This window comes from Anabrus simplex, chromosome 1 (assembly GCF_040414725.1).
Source record: "Anabrus simplex isolate iqAnaSimp1 chromosome 1, ASM4041472v1, whole genome shotgun sequence".
NCBI lineage: Eukaryota > Metazoa > Arthropoda > Insecta > Orthoptera > Tettigoniidae > Anabrus > Anabrus simplex.
In genome coordinates, this window is record NC_090265.1 from 1739161627 (window position 1) to 1739184165 (window position 22539).

At 39.8% G+C, this 22539-nt stretch overlaps 1 protein-coding gene across 1 annotated transcript in view; it reads left to right on the forward strand.

Annotated features, from left to right (window-relative positions):
* The first annotated feature begins 1573 nt into the window (after positions 1–1573).
* Positions 1574–22539, forward strand: part of RfC4 (replication factor C subunit RfC4) — a 92153-nt gene continuing 71187 nt past the window's right edge. Inside the window, exons 1-2 of the mRNA XM_067155099.2 lie at positions 1574–2050; positions 2136–2247. Coding sequence (XP_067011200.1) covers positions 2001–2050; positions 2136–2247 — 162 coding nt within the window. The 5' untranslated portion in view covers positions 1574–2000. The remainder of the gene's footprint in view (positions 2051–2135; positions 2248–22539) is intronic.

The window sequence follows — 22539 nt, forward strand, 5'->3', positions numbered from 1 at the left end:
GGTAACGAGGTGGAATTCCACCTTCGTTATGCTCGAGAGGATTATTGAGGTCCAACAGCCCTAATTTCAACAATTGCCTTAAACTACCCTGATCTGCCGCAGCTAACTAGCGATGACATCCAAAAGATCAAGCAAGTTTGTGAAGTACTCAGAGCTTTCAAACGGGTCACTGAAGAGATGAACAGTGAGAAACAAGTGGCAGCCTCTAAAGTGATTCTGCTGAGCCAGTCACTTAGACAATGGTGTGCCCAGTTTGTAAATAACTATGCAATGTGTACGGAAGTGCAGGAGATGGCTCAAAAGATACTGGAAGCTCCCACAGTAAGGTTTACAAATATCAAAAAGAGTGCCATATTTTCAGAGGCAACAGCAGTAGATCCGCGCTTTAAATTGCATGGTTTCGCGGATAAGAGTTGTTATAACTCTTGCAAACAATGACTTATCCCTTTTTTGTGAAAGTCACCAACTTCCCGTCAGCTCAGATGATGTTTCTCCTATTGCCCTCTCTGAAAGGAGTCCATTCACAGCTAAAGTTTCGAGTTTTGTCCGGAGTCCACACCCAAAATCAGCTGCGATAATTCAAGTGGATAACTTTCAAGAGCCATTGTTGCCTCTGAAAGGAAATCCACTTGTTTGGTGGTCAGAAAGACAACATGTGTACCCTTCTCTCCACAAACTGGCATTGAAGCGTTTGTGTGTAGTCGCTACTTCAACGCCTTGGGAGAGATTTTTTTCTTTTCAAAAGCGAATGTCCCAGATTTTATTTTTAAATTATAATTTAAGTGAGTGGTGTATTTCGGGCGATGTACTTTGTGTAAATAGTTTGTACATAAACTTTAGCTTCTAGTTTTAGATGCCTTAGAATATTATTATAAGAGTGCAGCCGAATGAGTTTACCATATTAAACACTACGTCATTCCATTTAAAGTGATAATTTACTGGCACGAAACAAATGTTGAATAGCGAATTTGGACAGGCGCTGTGTGTTGCCAAAGGACGTCGTTTTAAACGTGGCGGTAAACACAGACAGGTTACGTGTACGTGTCGAAGGAGCGGGAGTTGGAGAGGGAAGAGCGGAATGGCGAGGAGCGGAGCGAGCTCGGGGGATGAGCTGGTTGAAACTCAAGGTAAGTTCTCTTCACTCTCTCTCTCGACGCTCTCAGTATGAGCGAGTGTTATGTTTGAACGGTCCGCTCTTTTGAAAGGAGCGAGCGGGGAGTCGCACCACAAAAAGAGTCGTTCACCAGGAACGACTCGCTCCTGAGCGACCCAACACTACGGGCGAGTTGGCCGTGCGGTTAGGAGCGTGCGGCTGTGAGCTTGCATCCGAGAGATAGTTGGTTCGAATCCCACTGTCGGCAGCCCTGAAGATGGTTTTCCGTGGTTTCCCATTTTTACACCAGGCAAATGCTGTACCTCAGTTATGGCCACGACCACTTCCTTCCAATTCCTAGGCCTTTCCTATCCCATAGTAAGACCTATCTGTGTCGGTGCGACGTAAAGCAACTAACAAAAAATATTTTCTTTATCTAAACTTTTTTCTTTTTGTGTAGAAGTTCGCTACATTGCACGTCATGCAATAGGTAATCATTCAAGTAGGCCCAACATCGTCAGACGTTCGGCGAGGAACTTGTTCCATCATAACCCCGGATAAATCTAAAGAAGGACTAAACCAAATAATTATTCTGTTCGTTATGGAAGGACATTCTTAGTACAAGAACAATTTTGCTAAGGCGATTTCAAACCACAACAGCGAAGCCTAACTTGTTGGTTTATGTCAAGCCTATATAGACCCATTGTTTCTCATAAGTTGGTGCACGTGAGAAAAGAGCGCCAAAATGTTGGTTCACAACTGGTTGACGTAAGTCTCATGCTCTGTCATGTATAATAGTGCTCCCTTAAGATAAATAAAGAAAATAGAAGAAATCATTCACATAGTATCTACTTCCGACGTAAAGAAGAAGACAGTGCTTGTGGTAACAAAATAAGATATTACAATAATGGTTGAAGAAACAAGTGGTACGAAGAAAAGTGGCTTTTCAATGCCATGGTAAGATGAATTTCCCCACAAATTCCCGGTATTTTCTGCTGTAAACTGTTCCTAATGTGTGATATAATTGGTATTCTAATTTCAGGATTGAAAAGTATCGTCCTCGAACATTCGATGAAATAGTTGGCAATGAGGAAACTGTGGCCAGATTGGAAGTATTTTCACGGAATGGAAATTTTCCGAACATTATCATTGCAGTAAGTATGTAGCCTAATTTTGGAATCTTGTAGTCCTCAGAATTTATTGTTTTAAGGCACAATTGACAATATTACTACTGTCTCACTGCTGTTATTCATATTGTTCACATAAAAATATTTAACCAGAGCATAGTCTTCAACTGTGGTGCCATAAGAGCAACAGGATTCAGTTTATATCTACAGAGTTTTGTATTTTTTTGTGTGGATAACTCATGATAAACTTTGATTCTCAATTGAAATGGGGCCTACTGTAACAATTGAGCAAAAGTAATCTAGGGGAGTGAGGTCTAGTGGTAAAAATCTTGGACGATGGGTAGCAATTTGTCATAAAAGAAAGAAAAGTTCCACCTGATCAATACTTATTTATTATCACATGTATGATAGAATTCACATGTATATTAGGACCGGTTTCGACCTCTTACAAGGTCATCCTCAGCTGCATTAGAATCTTACGTTTGCATTTTGTATTATGCCTCATTCTTGAAAGCTTTATGACATACTCTGAAATTTAACAACATTATGTTGATTACATTGCTAAGAGTTCCAATGTTACAACATAGCTAAGTTTATAACATGTTAAATACTCTTATTACATAATATAATAACCCAATGTACACATATAATTATAATAAAATGAGTTTGTCTTTTTTTTCTTTCTAATGCGTAATGAGTAGGGCCTATGTAGGAATAGTTTACCATAGGCATTTGCCTATTCAGTTAAAATAAGCTCCATTCTCATAAATGTTTAGTCATGTATGAGGCGAGCTTTGTTGATGCTTATGAAGTGATTAATGTTATTATAGCAGTAAATTAGCAGTAAAATACGCTATCCAAATGGAATTATATGCTGAGAGTTCAATAAAACATATTATAGGCCTATATCTACATTAAAATATTAGCAAACGTAGTTAAACGTGCTTGAATGCATTTGTGAAAGTCTAAAACAGCTGATAACAATAAAGCTTGCGTTGTTTTACAGTACGTATTACATTACCGTGTTTTTGTGGTAGTTATGCGTGAAAGAAGGTGCGGGGTGGTGAATAGGTCTCAGGCTACGAAATTAAAGTGAATTTAAAATTTAACAAGGTTATATTTTCTTTTCAAAATCAAGAAATAACAAACATGGCAGGTACAGAGTAGCAAGGCAACAAAAGTACAATTACAGTATTTACAGGATTTGGGCTTCGAGCCCCGCGATCACAATCCTTGAGCAATTAGCTCAGTTTTACCCCAAACACAAGTGTCAACAGAGGGGCAGAGAACCCCATTCATGCCTAGGAGCACTTGCTCCAAAATACACAGTAAGGCCTCCTAGAGGTGCGCAGAAAACAAAATTTTCAGAAAAAGAGCAACTTGCTCTCAAAATTCAGGCCTGTCAAAGGCCCCACCTAATTCCACTTTCAAGCTGTCCTTTCAGGACATATACACAGGGGTAAAATACCCAACCTACTGAGGTCTGTTAAATGACAAGAAGGTTAATTACATGACCTCTAAAATAACAATTTGAGAGGAGGCGATCTGCACTCCTAATACACTTGTTTTTAAAACCTAATCTGGCTCTAGGCCACTAATGCAAGGGCTAATCCCATACTACAGAGGTGACTTTAGAAAAGAACAATTTGCTTTACGTTAACGAAGAATAGGTTGAGAAAAATAAGTTCACCTCAAAACAATATGATTGGGAGCTCGAGAGGGTTAAGCACTCTCTATCCCGATATGCAGTTTAAAAGATGGAATAGATACAAGTTTCTTTACGTTTTAAGGAAGGTTACATAATGGAAAAACTTCGGACCCGCCCCGAGAGTTAAACTGCTGAGCAAGCAAGAAAAGAAGTAATTAATCGGCCATTACCTGGTTGTTGACTGCCGCCGAAGAAAGAGGCGCTTCCCGCCCCCTGCTATGTACTTTACACACGAAAAGATGGAACAGAAGTGGCCCGGAGACCCTAAAATCAGCAGTTTATATACTCTCGCGGAAAGTTCGAGGCGTTAGAGGAATGAGAACACCCTCCCACAAACTCTTTATTGGGTAGGATACAGCAACATATTCAAGTTGGGGGAAGATACATCCGATTGGTCAGAAATTAATAAAAGAAATTCGGGATTGGCTAAATTTAAAACAAGGGGAAAGAAAGGGTTAATATTGCCAACTTAAACAATGACAGAAGGAAATTTAACAAAGAACAAACTTTTGAAATTAAATTTTCTCCAAAAGAACAGTTCTTTTTCTTCGCACTAGGGTGCACTATTGTAGTTCTTCAGTAGTGTCCTCTAGAAGAGAAAGTTCACACTTCTTACTACCGGTAAAACAAAAATACATCAAAAGTGGCACAGTTCAAAAACTTCAAACTTTCCAAGTAGTGACATCTTCCGAGAAACTTGAAAATTAATACCGTCGATAAAGTTCAGACTTCCTCCAGCAGAGGAGTTTCAATTGGCGCACATTTTAAATTAGCGGCGTGGAGGTGTACCGCCCGGTACAGAAATAATGTGAAATTTGCCCATTATACAAACATATAAACACATTAAAATATTAAAACATTGTAAGATATGTTTCGACGCAAATGTCTGTCTGTAGTCTAAATTAACAAGTGACAGCACATTTTTATGTTGTTTTAAAAAGACTAATGAACATGCGAGTTACAAGCCTGAATTTGTATAAACTTAGCCGATACACTTTGTGTATAACTCAACCACTTTATCTTTCTAATTTTGTTTTTGTGACTTGAACATAATCCTGGCTTGTTTGACGTGGCTGATGTTCTGGAAATTGTTCAATTTGAATGACAAAGTCGTAATTATTGGTGGCTCTTTCCTTTCTTATGATGTTGGTAAATATTGTTGTGGAGTGGTTGAGATGCATGCTGCTTGGCTGTCTGTCGCGTATTGTAACATTGGAACTCTTATCAAAAGTGTAATCAACATAATGTTGTTAAATTTCAGAGTATGTCATAAAGCTTTCAAGAATGAGGTATAATACAAAATGCAAACGTAAGATTCTAATGCAGCTGAGGATGACCTTGTAAGAGGTCGAAACCGGTCCTAATATACATGTGAATTCTATCATACATGTGATAATAAATAAGTATTAATCAGGTGGAACTTTTCTTTCTTTTATGACATTTGGTGGCTATCAATATGGAACAAAATGAAATTTATAAATCAGGGTAGCAATTTGTCATGGTGAATGCTGGGTACACAGTCATCAAAACTACGCACCTTCTAAGGTTGTCAATTTTGAGAGTGGTTGGCAACAGTTCCCTAAGAGTCTCTCCTATTCTTCTCAGTTTTTGGTTAACTCTGTCCAGGATATCTTCAGTGAGCATTCTGTAATAGCATTAACTTGAATGCTTTTGACTCTTCTTCCATCTTGCAAGCGGTCATCTGCATTTTCCGTATCAATGTTATACAGATAATAGGTTAGAAAACTTCAAGGCCTTACTCATAATGCTGATGCATTCTTTATCCGATATTGCTGTGATACCATCTTTCACATGAAATTGAGTCATGCCCTCTGTTATCCTCCCAATACTAATATCAGCTAGTAGTTGAAATTAATTCAAAAAGTTGGAAGATTGCATGTTCAAATCACGTCAGGGCTATCAGTTGTTGGCTTTGCGCACAAGTAGGGTCACTGTTATTTTCATATAATACACTTCATCATTGTATAACCACATCACAGAACACTTCAAATATTTCAACACTTTGTTAGTCAGCTCAGAACTGAAAACTTTCAGCACTACTCCACTTTTACTTAAACAGCAAATACAATTGAAACACTTTTGCTGCCAACTTACTTAATCAGAATTACTTTCTCAGTTTGATGTTCTGTCTTCACTTCAGCCTCCTGTATCAGTGCGTATGTCGAGCTAAGCAAGTATTAATTTATCACTATTTAAATAGCCATGAATGAAATCGAACATCTGCGGAGTCTCTCAGTGGATACAGTGAAGCTCTTTAAAGTGAATATCTCCTTATTTTTATTTTTTGCTTTACGTCGCACCGACACAGATAAGTCTTATGGCGACGATGGGACAGGAAAGGCCTGGGAGTAGGAAGGAAGCGGCCGTGGCCTTAATTAAGGTACAGCCCCAGCATTTGCCTGGTATGAAAATGGGAAACCACGGAAAACCATCTTCACGGCTGCCGACAGTGGGATTCGAACTCACTATCTCCCGGATGCAAGTTCACAGCTGTGCGGCCCTAACCGCACGGCCAACTCGCCCGGTTAAGTGAAGATCTCACCAATAGTGAGTTACGGACTACAGTTAGTATGGGACCATTTTACCAAGAGTAATTAAAGAGATTTAGAGAAGACGAAAGCTGTTTATCTAAAGAAAGTTCTTAACCTATCGAAATTTACTCCCTCACGATTTGTATACGAACTAGTTAGAGAGAGGTTCTTTATAGAGGACCTGCGAGAGTGGATGCTACTACATTCTACACCTGCCTTCAACAGTGTTCTACAAGAACTTTATTTAAAGAAAAAGGAAATATGGAGCACGTTTTATACCACGGATGCCATGATCACTCAAGATTGGAAACAATCAAATTATGAGGTATGACGTCATGACACGATTTGCGGTACATGGCTTCCATCACAGAATGTGACAATACGAAACATCATGAACCGCAGGATTGTATGTGTTAGCTGTGCAAGAATTGTTGTGACTGCTATCACTTCCAGGAATGTGGAAAAAGAGTGGTGTCCTTGACCAAATTTTGTAGGACTAACACAAAGATCTACATATGGTATTTTAAGTTAACATTTATTCCATGTATTTATGTATATAACTATCCCATGACCATTGGCTGCATTAAATTATTAAATATACAATTTAGGGTGTCTAATGTTACAAAGCTTTCCTAGTATTACGTATAGGAGAGATAGAAGTGTTCATTGCTACTGCTGAGGACTGTTCTGCCCGCTCTAATAAATACGGTTATTTTTATAGTAAAATATCACAAAATGAGCAACATTACAAAGTAGCCGGCTGAATGAATAATGCCGTTGGCCATAATTAATTCTATGTGGCGTCACTCCCAGAAGTCAACACAAATAGTTTTCATTACCAGTGGGGAACAATAAAAAACTCCTAAACAATCAGACCAGCGGTCTGATATGAAACAGTGCCCCTGCATCACAGGGTCACACTCCCGTCGAGACGTGCTCTGCGAACTACCTTTGACCGGGTGAGTTGGCCGTCCGGTTAGGGGCGTGTGACTGTGAGCTTGCATCTAGGAGATAGCGGGCTCGAATCCTACTGTCGGCAGCCCTGAAGATGGTTTTCAGTGGTTTCCCATTTTCACACCAGGCAGATGCTGGGGCTGTACCTTAACACTCCAGTGGGCGTGCGGAATACAGGTGTCCTCCAGTGATTTTGTTTTGCGTGACTACAAGGGTTGGCAGCACTCGTGACGTTGAGCGGCCATATACCTTTCTTCCCACTCACCCTCCGCCCATCAGTGTATTGTCAGCTTTTATGCTCGCCAATTGTTGCTGTGACCTCGTGTTTATTTGTGCTGTGCAGTAGTGGAGGACACTTGTCCGTGGGCTCACTGGCGTTACAGTTTTTTCGGATATTGCTGTGGTATTTTTTTTATTTCATAGTTTTGAACGTCGTAACGGTTTAATTGAAATAGTTTATGCGTGATAACAATTAATGACAAGTGAACGTGAACAGGTACGCCGTTGGCTAGATGAGACTGAGGGTAACGAGAGTGTTCTAGGTATAGAGGATGAAGATGAACGAGAAGAAGACCACTTGGAATATGACACAGAGAGTAGAGAAGATGAAATCAATGCAGAGGATAACCCGGCTGATGTTCCTGACGACTCTGAGGAAATGGAAGTAGTAGAAGAAGCAGTTCTTCCTCCTGGCCCGGTCCTTCCTGCCGCTTTCGTCAACTCAGAGTTTTATTTTGGAAAAGATCGCGCATCAAGGTGGTGCTTAGAACCTCAAGTTGCCCAGACTTCTCGTACAAGTCATAACATTATATCAGTTTTCCATCGCCCAGGACCTCAAGGGTCTGCGAAAAATGCTATCACTCCAGAAGCTGCATTATAATGTATAATTGATGACGAAATGGTGAAAAAATACTTGATTGTACTAACATATACATAACTAAAATTCGCCCTCAGTTTGTCAGACAAAGGGATGCTAGGCCCACTGATTCCCGAGAAATTCGTGCATTGATTGGTATATCTTGCTGGGGTTTTGAGGGCTGGAAGAAGAAACGTATATGAAATGTGGGATAATTCACACGGCACGGGAGTAGAGGCTGTTTATGTAACCATGAGCGCAAAGAGGTTTTGATTTCTTTTATGTTGTCTGAGATTTGATAACGTACTCAACAGAGATAAAAGAAAATCTGTTGACAAACTAGCTGCTTTTCGAGAAATCTTTGATATGTTCGTGCTCAGTTGCAAGAATGCATACAGACCAGCCGACTATCTTACCATTGATGAACAGCTAGTTGCATTTAGAGGAAACTGTCCCTTCTGGGTGTATATGCCTAGTAAACCTGCAAAGTATGGGATAAAGATCTTTGCTATGGTTTCCACAACAACCTTCTATGCTACAAACCTTGAAGTGTATGTAGGGAAACAACCAAATGGCCCTTTCAGAAGAAGCAGCAACACGTCAGATTTAGTTTTGAGATCGGTGCAGCCTATTTCAGGAACCAATAGGAATATTACCTGTGACAATTGGTTTGCATCTGTGCCCTTGGCAATAAAGATACGGGAAGAAGAAAAAGTAACTATGATTGCTACACTGAGAAAGAACAAAGCAGAAGTTCCCCCAAACTTTCTACCTGATAAGTCAAGAGAAGTCAAAAGCAATTTGTTTGGTTTTCAAAAAAGCTGTACGTTGGTATCTTACGTACCGAAGAAGAATAAGGCTGTGTTGGCAATATCAACTATGCATGACAACATGGCAATCAATCCAGATACAGGTGATGAGGGAAAGCCCGTGATCTTTACTTCCTACAATGAAACCAAGTATGGCGTTGACATTTTGGACAAAATGTGCCATCAATATGACACTGCGAGAAACTCAAGAAGATGGCCACTAACAATCTTCTTTCATATTCTGAATGTGGGAGGAGTAAATGCTCTTGTAATCTATAAAACAAATCAAAAACTTGGCTTTGTGAGCTGCTGTGATTTTTTGAAACAAATGGCTTTCACCCTGATTAGACCACAAATTGGACATTGTATCAGTTTGGAGACGATACCACAGGAAATAAAGACAAGAGGAAGGATCCTGCTGAAACTGGACAGGGAAGAAGTTCCACCTCAACCAGCATCCCGAGGAGTGGCTGTGAAAGGAAGATGCTACCTCTGCGGCAGAGCCAGGAACAAGACTTCAAGGAAAGAGTGTATGAAGTGTCATGTGTGGGTGTGTGTTGATCATATGAGAAATATATGTGCAAGGTGCATTGAATAAGCTAAAGTTTATAAAGTTTCAACATTTGTTATGCTTCACTAATATGGAAAATTAGGTATGTACTTTAATTTTTTATACTAAGAAACCAATTTGTATTTTCAAACTAGAAAGTAATAACATTTAATTTTTATAGTTTGTCATTTAAAACATAAAACATATACATATTCACGTTTTTATAATATTCATAACATATCAAACTTATACATGTTTTTGTTTGATTTACCATGATTGTATATTTTCTACTTAATATTTTGTAGAATACACTCTTTTTATTAAAAATGTGTTTAATATATTCCTACCTAATGCAAAACAAACAATCATGATAGCTAAATATACATTTCCTAGGGTAAAATCGCAAAACAAAGTGGAGGACACCTGTCCTCCATGCGCCCACTCGCGATACAGCAAACTGCGTGCCCACTGGAGTGTTAATTGGCCATGGCTGCTTCCTTGTAACTCCTAGGCCTTTCCTACCCCATTGTCGCTATAAGACCTATCTGTGTCGGTGTGACGTAAAGCGACTACCAAAAAAGTACCTTTGATGTGTTAGACCAGAACATAATGAAATAAAACCAGGGCACACTTGTACACTTTGTTTGTATCGCTGTAGTGTTGTGCAATTTTTTAATCATGTTTTAGTGAATATCTTTTAAATATCATATAACACAACTAGTAATCACAGAATCCTTTAAGCTGCTAGTTTGTAGAATAGTGAAGACTGTATGTTTTTGAGAGGGTTTAAAGAAATTTCAATCGTGACCATCTTGGTGAGAGGTTATTGACTATATTCTCGCTGCTGGATGTTGTCGCACAATCATATTCTGCCATTTAGATATTCATAGGTAGTCACAACAAAAGTATTCAGAAGAGGTTGTTGACAATGACCCTTCATGTTGTGATTTAAAAATTAAATAAATTGCCAAGCTGAGTTGCTCAGACAGTGGGGCCTGGCTTTCTGAGCCCGAGTTGGTGGGATAGCCTAGATCCTGGATTAGTCTGGCGGTATTTGAAGGTTCTCAAATATGCCAGCTTCTTGTCATTAAATTTTTTGGGACATTAAAGAACTGCTGTAGGATTAAATTGTTGCACCTTGGTATCTCTGAAAGCTGTAAAAGTAATGTAAAAACCCCATAAGATTATTATAATTATGACACCGTGGTTAGCTGGTTCGAGTCCCATTGGTTGAAAACATTTTCACCATCAGAATGTTGGCCGGCAGGATAGGGGAGGTAGTGGTATACGATTTCTAATCACTAGATTGCGTGCCAAAAGCCTGGATGAAATTCTAAACCTCTCCGCAGTGCTCATGGAGTGAGAGCATATGACGCTGTTGATGGTGTTATTCAACAGGAGTAGGCTATGTGCTGGCACCAGGTTTCATCCTCTCCCATTCTACTGTCATGTATCACATCATTCATTTCATCTCATTAACTCCTCTGGTGAGGATGTCAGGAAGGGCATCCAGTCATAAAAACCCGCCACGACAGATTCATCTCGCTTCATACTCGACTCCGTAGAGAAGCGGGACAAGGGTAGGACAAACAAACAAATAAACATTATTATTATTATTATCATTATTATTACTAGTACTTGAATGACAGGTTATAAGCTGCTATTTTTCCTTTCTTTTTTTTATGGTTGCATTCTTTAATTAAAGCACTGTTCACATCTAATTTTCTATTAAGTACTGGATAGGAACACATAATAGGATAAACAGAACGACACGTCAAAATCAGAAGAGGGAACTTAATGTTGATTGAGCCGTTGGTTTCTTTTCCACTTTTCATATTTGTCCTGTATTCCTAGTCCTTTACCACCTGTATTCATCTTTATCCTTTTGCTCTTCCATTTTCCTGTGTTTTAACCAACTTTCTTCTTATCTCACACTTCCCACATCAAGACTGAAGATCTGTCAAGGTGGTCCCTTGAAAAGTGTTGAAGGCCGCTACCTGACGAAGCTGGGAAGCAGAAACAAGCTTATCGGGGGGCTGAGAAGATATGGATGTAGAAGAATTGGGATTGATGAGGTGAGAGCATATTTTTAGACATGATAATGTAGCTTTTGGGCTCATTCCATGTCGGGGGGGAAAAAAAAGAGGAGAAATTCTTTATGTTTTGCGGAAACTTTGCTCCACGTCTTCTGGAGATAAACTCGTCTGGCCACAAGGAGGATTTCTATAATAATGACAGTTTGAATTTGGGAATAGGAGGCTGAGAAGAAATGGATATAGTTCTCTCAAATTCAAACGGACTTGAAAACATCAGTCTAAATATTTCGGTGGGGTGGGGGTCTTGGATTTATGTCACTTTGGAACTGAAGAGAGGCTCGAAATACGAATTATGCAGAACAAGTAGACTAGATTACTTTGTAAGTACTCAAACTTTCAAATATAATGCTTAATGATATATTTAATCAAATATTTCACAAATGCTGTATTTATTCACAATTTACAAATTTTATAATGCATAATAATATGAATAAAAAATAAAAATGCCTACAATACGCAAAACATAAATTTAATTTAGCAAAACCTAACATATGACAGGAAACAAAGCTGATTGCCTCGAATTATATCTTGTATTTTTGAACCACAAATTTTTGGGGATAATGTTTGTAAGGACCCATTGGTACAGTACAGTATTGTTTACGTTGCATAAACTTGTCAATGATAGAGAGTTGGGTGATAATATGAACAAGTATTATCAATACTGTACATATTTACGCATGATTTAAATGATTTGATAGAATCTGAGGATGTTCTTGTAGAACGAAACACATCATTCTTTGTGTAATAATGTGTATTTTTTACAGGTATGTTTATAGTGTTATAATTTTTATTGAAATTTTGTGTGTTTGACAGACTGGAAAGTTTTTTATGTCCTTATTCGGTTGTAGTAACCCCTATAATACTTCATCATAATCAGTTTTCCACTCCAGTTGCCCGGGTGTGGTTTACAAGTTCTCTCCACATCTGTCTGTCCATGTACCACTCTTCTCTCAAGACGACATCCCAGCTGACTCCTCTTGTTCCTGTGTCCTCTTTCACTTGGTCCAGCCATCTCTTCCTAGGTCTTCCTACTGGTCGTTTTCTGGCCATGACTGTGTGTAGCCATTGTTTTGCTGTCCTTCTATCGTCCATTCGTTTGACATGGCCAAACCATTTCAAACGGGCCCTTGTCACTTTTTTATTCAGGGATGGGTACACACCAGCTTCCTCCTTTATTCTTTCATTCCTTACCCTGTCCCTTTTTGTCTTCTGTACCATAGTTCGTAGGAACTTCATTTCTGCGGTTTGTAGTTTGCTATCCACTTGTTGGGTTGTTGTGCAGGTTTCTAGGCCATATGTTATTATGGGGGTGAAGTATGATTGGAATAGAATCTGCTTTGATCTTAAGGGAACTTTCGTTCCAGGGGAGGTTCCGAACTTGATGGTAAAAGTGAGCTGATTTTTGAATGCGGTTATTATTCTCATGCTGTATTCTGATATCACTTGAAATGATGCACCCAAGATATTTATATTGGTCTACTGTTTCCAGCTGTGTACCTTCCAGCATTATTTTTCTTTCTTCTTCTGCTTGTTGACAGACATAGTAACAGTTTTCGATTTATTTATTGTTAATCCGTGTGCTTTCAAATGTTCATTCCAGGTGTTCAGCCTCTCTTGGACTCCCTTCTCTGTATTTCCCCAAATTACTACATCATCTGCAAATGCATTGATGTACATATTGTTCTTCTGCTTAATTTCTTTCATGACTTCATCCATGGCAGTGATAAAAAGTAAGGGTGAAAAAGTACTGCCTTGTTGCACTCCTTTAGTGGCTTGGAACCAATCAGAATTACCGTTTCCTATGTGTATGCAACTGCAGCAGTCTTCATAAAGCATTTTAACTTTCTGGATAAGCCCTTCGGGTACATTTTTCTTTCTTAAGCATTCCCATATAGTCTTCCTTGGAACACTATCAAATGCTTTTTCGAGATCCAAAAACACTAGTGTTAAGTCTTTGCCCTTCTCCCAATGCTTTTCTAACAGTATTCTAAGTGCAAATATGAGATCGGTAGTTGATCGGTGTTCTCTGAATCCATGTTGTTCTTCCCGTAGTTGTGGTTCTATTATTTTCCTTAGCCTTTTTTCAAGTATTTTCTCAAATATTTTCAAACCATGAGACAATAAAGTGATCCTTCTATAATTGCTACATTTCTTCCGGCTTCCTGTTTTGAAGAGAGGTATTATTATTCCCTTTTTCCAATCATCTGGGACTTTCCTATCCTTCCATATTGCATTAATTACTGTATGAAGCCACTGCAATACTTACATATCAAAATTATGTTTGAACCTTATTATATATTTCTCATATTGTCTAATTGGTGCACCTATTCTGGAGGAAGGTTGAGCCACACCAAAGGACATTATAAAAGTCATATATTGAAAGATTATATTTGTAATGTGTTTTTATGTTATTGAAAATGTGTAATATTTAAATCATATATCAAGAACATAGTATTTTTTTTTTACAAGAACAAATGATTCATATGTGCAAGTGACATTAGTTTAAATGGACTCTTGTATGATCATAGCATGTTGTATCAGTGAATCAAGATATTCCAGTGCGGTATATTGAATATTGATGACAGTAAGTTGCATATAATGTCTTTTCCAATTGTGATTGAAAGGATCGAAACTAGTCCCTAATATATAATGATTAACACGTTCGCTGCCACCATTTTCTAAAATACCTTTCTCAGGAGCTGTTTTGGCAGTAACTTTGTGTCAGCCAATCCTAATAAATGGCACTAAATTTTGTCAAAAATGTGTCCATCGAATTAAAAAATAAATATGCATTTAAAACAATATTTATTTTTTGACTCTTGAACGTGTCAGTGGCACTTCAGGCCGTGTTTCGGATGAGAGTGACATAAAGCGTCAAGCAATACTTTTCTCTTGTACTAATTATTTGTATAACAATGCACAATGTGATGGATCAGAGAGCACAGTATTGTAAATAAACATTTGTTTGTCCCAAATTGTGATGAAATCCAGTTTTATTGTTTCATCTACAACTTCTTGGAGAAATAAATCTTCAGTAAAAGATGGAAGTAGTCAATAGGCTGGTTAACGTCCAGGCAAATAAGAAGGCTTTCCTTCTTAGTAAACGGGAAACAAGTCATTCCTATTGGATTACCTACCCAATTAATTTCCTCCTCATTTGCGGATGTTGATTGCACATTTTCACGAACACTGTCGTCTTCATTCAGCGCACTGTTGTCACTTTCACTATCATAATCCTCCACTCATCGTCCTCATTGCCTGACAGTATATCAGATTCGCTGTCAGAAACCTCTAACGTTTTAATTAAATCTTCATTACTATAAAATTGTCTCTCGTACTTCTTTTTAGGATGAGATGGACCGGGCCCTGACCTGTTCTTCTCCATTTCGAAGCAATACTGTTTATCAACTAATTACTCAAAAATGGAACCGTGCGTGGCAAAATTGTTCTAAAGATAACCTTCCTGCAGTGCCGGAATAACCACTAGCATCAATCCCCAAGCCAGCGCGTTTCTATGTAGCTTTAGAAACATAGGGCTCTGGATGCTTTAAAGCGGCAGCGGCATTGCTGCATTTATCACCTTGACGCTTTACGATGTGCATTCAAGTTCTAAGGCCTCCGATTTTTTTTCTCCAGACTGGAAAGAAATAGAAACATGTGCATTGTTTTAAAAGGAGCCCGCGTTCGTTGTCAAAACGTCACAGAGATGGCAGCACTATACGACAGATGGATTTTTAGCGCCAGCCGCGAGAATGAGAACTGTTTTAGATACTTAAAATGGCGAGGTTTTCCTTACGTGAACAGCGTGCAATCATTCGTTTTTTGAATTTGCGTGGTGTGACACCAATTGAAATTCATCGACAGTTGAAGGAGACATGTGGTGATGGAGTTATGGATGTGTCGAAGGTGCGTTCGTGGGTGCGACAGTTTAATGCAGGCAGAACATCGTGTGACAACAAGCCGTAACAACCTCGGGCTCGCACAAGCCGGTCTGACGACATGATCGAGAAAGTGGAGAGAATTGTTTTGGGGGATCGCCGAATGACTGTTGAACAGATCGCCTCCAGAGTTGGCATTTCCGTGGGTTCTGTGCACACAATCCTGCATGACGACCTGAAAATACGAAAAGTGTCATCCAGGTGGGTGCCACAAATGCTGACGGACGACCACAAGGCTGCCCGTGTGGCATGTTGCCAAGCAATGTTGACGCGCAACGACAGCATGGATGGGACTTTCTTTTCGTCGATTGTGACAATGGATGAGACGTGGATGCCATTTTTCAATCCAGAAACAAAGCGCCAGTCAGCTCAATGGAAGCACATCCGCCACCAAAAAAATTTTGAGTAACCGCCAGTGCTGAAAAAATGATGGTGTCCATGTTCTGGGACAGCGAGGGCGTAATCCTTACCCATTGCGTTCCAAAGGGCACTACGGTAACAGGTGCATCATATGAAAATGTTTTGAAGAACAAGTTCCTTCCTGCACTGCACAAAAACGTCTGGGAAAGGCTGCGCGTGTGGTTTCACCAAGACAATGCACCCGCACATCGAGCTAACGTTACGCAAACATTTCTTCGTGAAAACAACTTTGAAGTGATCCCTCATGCTCCCTATTCACCTGACCTGGCTCCTAGTGACTTTTGGCTTTTTCCAACAATGAAAGACACACTCCGTGGCCGCACATTCACCAGCCGTGCTGCTATTGCCGTAGCGATTTCCCAGTGGTCAAAACATACTCCTAAAGAAGCCTTCACCGCTGCCATGGAATCATGGCGTCGACGTTGTGAAAAATGTGTACGTCTGCAGGGTGATTACGTCGAGAAGTAACGCCAGTTTCATCGTTTTCGGGTGAGTAGTTAGTTAGAAAAAAATCGGAGGCCTTAGAACTTGAATGCACCTCGTAAAGCGTCAGTGGTAGTGAGCGTATTAAATAATTATAACATAATTTACGGTATTGAATAGGTGGAACTTCCAATCTTTGTTCATAGTGATACTGATAATTTTTAATATGGACCATAATGAAATTAATTTCACATAACCCACACCCATTCACTACGTTTTCCTTTCACACGCGGAGCTTTAGGTGCAGTTTCACAGTCTTTTGTATGAGATGAACTGTCACTTTCACTTAAAATTTCTTCTTCACTATTACCATAATCGCCATCACTATCCTCTGAATCACTGTCTGAAACACTTTCAATTAACTCTGCAATAGTATTGCTGTCTTTGCCCTGTATTCCGCCCGGACCCAAGGCTAGGAGACCGACTGACACCTGATGAAATGATTTTGCTTTCAGAGGCTACAATAGGGCAATATTTAATGGTACAAGTTCTTAGAAGGAGAGCTATAAACAAGCCACTTTCCTGTTCTGTTTATAGTTGCAAAAGAGAAAACTTTGCAGGGGTGATCAAAATAAAATGTGGATGGAGAACTCCCATTCTTGATGTACTTGTGAAGGGAGAAGGCTGGCATCTAGCCCACACAATATACAGGAAGCCTACACATGCTGACTTTTATTTCAATAAGCAGAAACAGTCGATGATGAGGATGCTGTTTGAGCTAGCGAAGAGATTGTGTCAGCCAGATCTATAGCAAAGTGGCCCCTCTTCTCGGCTTTACAAGCTAATGCCCATAGTAAAACTGCAATGAAGAGGGCTATTGGAGTGTCCTTCATAATCGGAGGGCAGACGCATGAGAAAAAAGCATTCTTTCCATATATCCCAATAATTATGAATGGGAGAGATAAAGTTGTAAAGCATCACAAAAACAAGGGTGCCTTTACAACAACAAAGTAATAGGGTACCCATTTTCTGGAAAAAACAGGGAAAACAAAGGAAAATAAAAATGCAGAAAATATACGGGAAAAACAAGGAAATTACTTGTCACATCAAAATTAAGCTTTCAATCTAAGACTAATGGTTCATGGTGTGGGTTACTGTAGTCACGTCCTAGTTCGTGAACCATGGGCATTGGCTGAGTGGCCTATTAAGTGGTCCTGAGAGTCGAGATACCAGTTGCTATGGAATGGGAGTGGGCATCTCCGACACATTCTTAGTCTTGGCCCTCCTTGTGCTCAGGCGGCTAGGACTATACAATCCACCGGTGGTCCATAACCCGTTAGAGGAGAGATCCTCACTTGGACTATGTGTAAGTAGGGTAGCATCCTGCTTCATGAATTTACCGAGCTCAGAACATTTTAAGCAAGCCTCGGACCTATGGGAGTAACGGAGTCCCACTCCCATTTGACAGGCGAGGGACTCCTTGGAAACAGCTTGGCTAACGAAATGGAATGATGCAGAGTTGATTCCCATAGGGAACCTAAAATATTTGTCCTGAATGAGTAAATTTATAATACCAATATAATGGTCCGTTATTGGACATTATAAATTTTCCAGCTAACTCATTCTTGGTTGCCTGCGTTTTGCCCTAGTCTGCTAAGTTAGGCTCGTCAGTTAGGACTTAGCACACCACCCAAGACGCAAGGCTAGTGCATACCGTGGAGGCCACTGCATAGGCTATTTGAAGCCACCAGCAGTGCCAATGCACTATGAGAGCTATGTCTCATTTCCAAACATAGATGCCTGCCTGGCCATCAAATGATGGTGAGTTGATTCCCGTAGGGAACCTAAAATATTTGTCCTGAATGAGTAAATTTATAATACCAATATAATGGTCCGTTATTGGACATTATAAATTTTCCAGCTAACTCATTCTTGGTTGCCTGCGTTTCGCCCTCGTGTGCTAAGTTAGGCTCGTCAGTTGGGACTTAGCACACCACCCAAGACGCAAGGCTAGTGCATACCGTGGGTGGTGTGCTAAGTCCCAAATGACGAGCCTAACTTAGCACACGAGGGCGAAACGCAGGCAACCAAGAATGAGTTAGCTGGAAAATTTATAATGTCCAATAACGGACCATTATATTGGTATTATAAATTTACTCATTCAGGACAAATATTTTAGGTTCCCTATGGGAATCAACTCTGCATCATTTGATGGCCAGGCTGGCATCTATTTTTGGAAATGAGACATAGCTCTCATAGTGCATTGGCACTGCTGGTGGCTTCAAATAGCCTATGCAGTGGCCTCCACGGTATGCACTAGCCTTGCGTCTTGGGTGGTGTGCTAAGTCCCAACTGACGAGCCTAACTTAGCACACGAGGGCGAAACGCAGGCAACCAAGAATGAGTTAGCTGTAAAATTTATAATGTCCAATAACGGACCATTATATTGGTATTATAACGAAATGGAATTCGATGGGGAGCTAGCAGTATTAATGGGGCTTATGGAAGAAAGAAGGTAGAACTGGCTGAGTCAGCAAAGAGGATGCATCTGGATGTGCTAGGAGTAAGTGATATTCGGGTAAGGGGAGATAACGAGGAAGAGGTAGGAGATTATAAAGTGTACTTGACGGGCGTGAGAAAGGGAAGGGCAGAGTATGGGCTAGGGCTGTTTATCAGCAGTACCATTGCACGCAACATAGTTTCTGTTAGGCATGTAAAGGAGCGTATGATGTGGGTAGATTTGGTGGTTGGAGGAATTAGGACGAGGATTGTCTCCGTGTATTCACCATGTGAGGTTGCAGATGAGGATGAAGTTGACAAGTTTTATGAAGCATTGAATGACATTGTGGTCAGGGTCTACAGCAAGGATAGAATAGTGCTAATGGGTGATTTCAATGCAAGAGTTGGGAATAGAACTGAAGGATACGTAAGGGTGATTGGTAAATGTGGGGAAGATATGGAAGTTAATGGGAATGGGAAGCGTTTGCTGAACTGTGCTAGTATGGGTTAAGCAGTTACGAATACATTCTTCAAGCATAAGGCTATACACCGCTACACATGGGAGGCTAGGGGTACCAGATCCATAACAGACTACATCTTAACTGACTTCGAATTCAGGAAATCTGTTAGGAATGTACGAGTTTTCTGGGGATTTTTCGATGATACAGACCCCTACCTGATCTGTAGTGAACTAAGTATCTCTAGGCCTAGGGTAGAGAAAGTGAAATCTGTCTGCAAACGAATAAGGGTAGAAAATCTCCAGGACGAGGAAATTAGACAGAAGTACATGGACATGATTAGTGAGAAGTTTCGAAGATTAGACAGTAAGCAAGTTCAGGATATAGAAAGTGAATTGGTGGCATACAGGGATGCTGTAGTAGAAACACCAAGGGAATGCCTAGGAACAACTGTGTGTAAAGATGGGAAAAGGCGAACATCTTGGTGGAATGATGAAGTGAGAGCAGTTTGTAAATGTAAAAAGAAGGCTTATCAGAAATGGCTCAAAACAAGGGCCGAGGCAGACAGGGATTTGTACGTAAATGAAAGAAACAGAGCAAAACAAATAGTTGCTGAATCCAAGAAGAAGTCGTGAGAAGAATTTGGTAATAACCTGGAAAGGCTAGGTAAAGCAGCAGGGAAACCTTTCTGGACAATGATAAAGAATCTTAGGAAGGGAGGTAAAAAGGAAATTAACAGTGTTTTGAGTAATTCAGGTGAACTCATAATAGATCGCAAGGAATCACTGGAGAGGTGGAGGGAATATTTTGAACATCTTCTCAATGTAAAAGGAAATCTTCCTGGTGGTGTTGAGAACAGCCAATCTCATGGGGAGGAGGAAAATGTTGTTGAAATTACACTTGAGGAAGTGGAAAGGATGGTAAATAAACTCCATTGTCATAAAGCAGCAGGAATAGATGAAATTAGACCTGAAATGGTGAAGTATAGTGGGAAGGCAGGGCTGAAATGGCTTCAGAGAGTAGTGAGATTAGCATGGAGTGTTGGTAAGGTACCTTCAGATTGGACAAACGCAGTAATTGCACCTATCTATAAGCAAGGGAACAGGAAGAATTGCAACAACTATCGGTATCTCATTGATTAGTATACCAGGCAACGTATTTACTGGCATCTTGGAAGAGAGGGTGCGATCAGTAGTTGAGAGGAAGTTGGATGAAAACCAGTGTGGTTTCAGACCACAGAGGGGCTGTCAGGATCAGATTTTCAGTATGCGCCAGGTAATTGAAAAATGCTACAAGAGAAATAGGCAGTTGTGTTTGTTTCATAGATCTAGAGAAAGCATATGACAGGGTACCGAGGGAAAAGATGTTCGCCATACTGGGGGACTATGGAATTAAAGTTAGATCATTAAAATCAATCAAAGGCATTTATGTTGACAATTGGGCTTCAGTGAGAATTGATGGTAGAATGAGTTAGACAAGGCTGTAATCTTTCATCTTTGCTGTTCGTAATTTACATGGATCATCTGCTGAAAGGTATAAAATGGCAGGGAGGGATTCAGTTAGGTGGAAATGTAGTAAGCAGTCTGGCCTATACTGACGAGTTGGTCTTAATGGCAGACTGTGTCGAAAGCCTGCAGTCTAATATCTTGGAACTTGAAAGTAGGTGCAATGAGTATGGTATGAAAACTAGCCTCTCGAAGACTAAACTGATGTCAGTAGGTAAGAAATTCAACAGAACTGAATGTCAGATTGGTGATACAAAGCTAGAACAGGTCAATAATTTCAAGTATTTAGGTTGTGTGTTCTCCCAGGATGGTAATATGGTGAGATTGAATCAAGGTGTTGTAAAGGTAATGCAGTGAGCTCGCAGTTGCGATCAACAGTATTATGTAAGAAGGAAGTCAGCTCCCAGACAAAACTATCTTTACACCGGTCTGTGTTCAGACCAACTTTGCTTTACTGGAGCGAAAGCTGGGTGGACTCAGTATATCTTATTCATAAGTTAGAAGTAACAGACATGAAAGTAGCAAGAATGATTGCTGGTACAAACAGGTGGGAACAATGGCAGGAGGGTACTTGGAATGAGGAGATAAAGGCTAATTTAGGAATGAACTCGATGGATGAAGCTGTACGCATAAACCGGCTTCGGTGGTGGGGTCATGTGAGGCGAATGGAGGAGGATATGTTACGTAGGATAGGACTTTACAAGATCAGTGATATAGGGACAAACAAAGGGGGTCTGGGGGCGTAATCCCTCGTGTTAGAAGCCGTGAAGCGGCCTTAGGCATCTACTTTCGTGTGGAAACATAATTGAATAGGGTAAGAGAAGTAGAGGGAGACCAAGAGGACGATGGTTAGACTCAGTTTCTAATGATTTAAGGATAAGAGGTATAGAACTAAATGAGGCCACAGCACTAGTTGCAAATAGAGGATTGTGGCGACGCTTAGTAAATTCACAGAGTCTTGCAGACTGAACGTTGAAAGGCATAACAGTCTATAATTTTAGTGTATGTATGTATGTATCTAAGACTGGACCTGAACGGAATGATCGAGCAAGTCATACACAGCAAATAGTACTTTGTGTGTGAGAGAGAGAGCAATAAGATAATTTCTGGTCTTTACTTTGATAGTAAAATACAATGTTTGTAGACTATAACTTCCTTCAGTAATTTGTAATAGCTTTGTTCTCATTAAATCAAAACTTACATTATAATGTAATAATATAAATAATACAATTTAATAATATTATAAATTAAATATACAATAACTCTCATCTTCTTAATGTTCCTTTTAGAATATCCTGTGTTCTAAAATGTTTTAATATGTGCCAACTTTTATGTATTGCCTGTAATTACTATGGATTTTGCCTCACTATTGTGGAAAAATTATTACCCGAAAGCAAACTTATCACAGAAAAAAATTCTATAAAGAAAGGAATGTGTCTCTGGTGCTTGTTTCTATACACACTAGTTGACCAGCATACTGTTCAAACAACACTTCCATTTGCTATAGGAACTGGGATCTTATTCCTGAAATTCCGAACACTTACCCATATG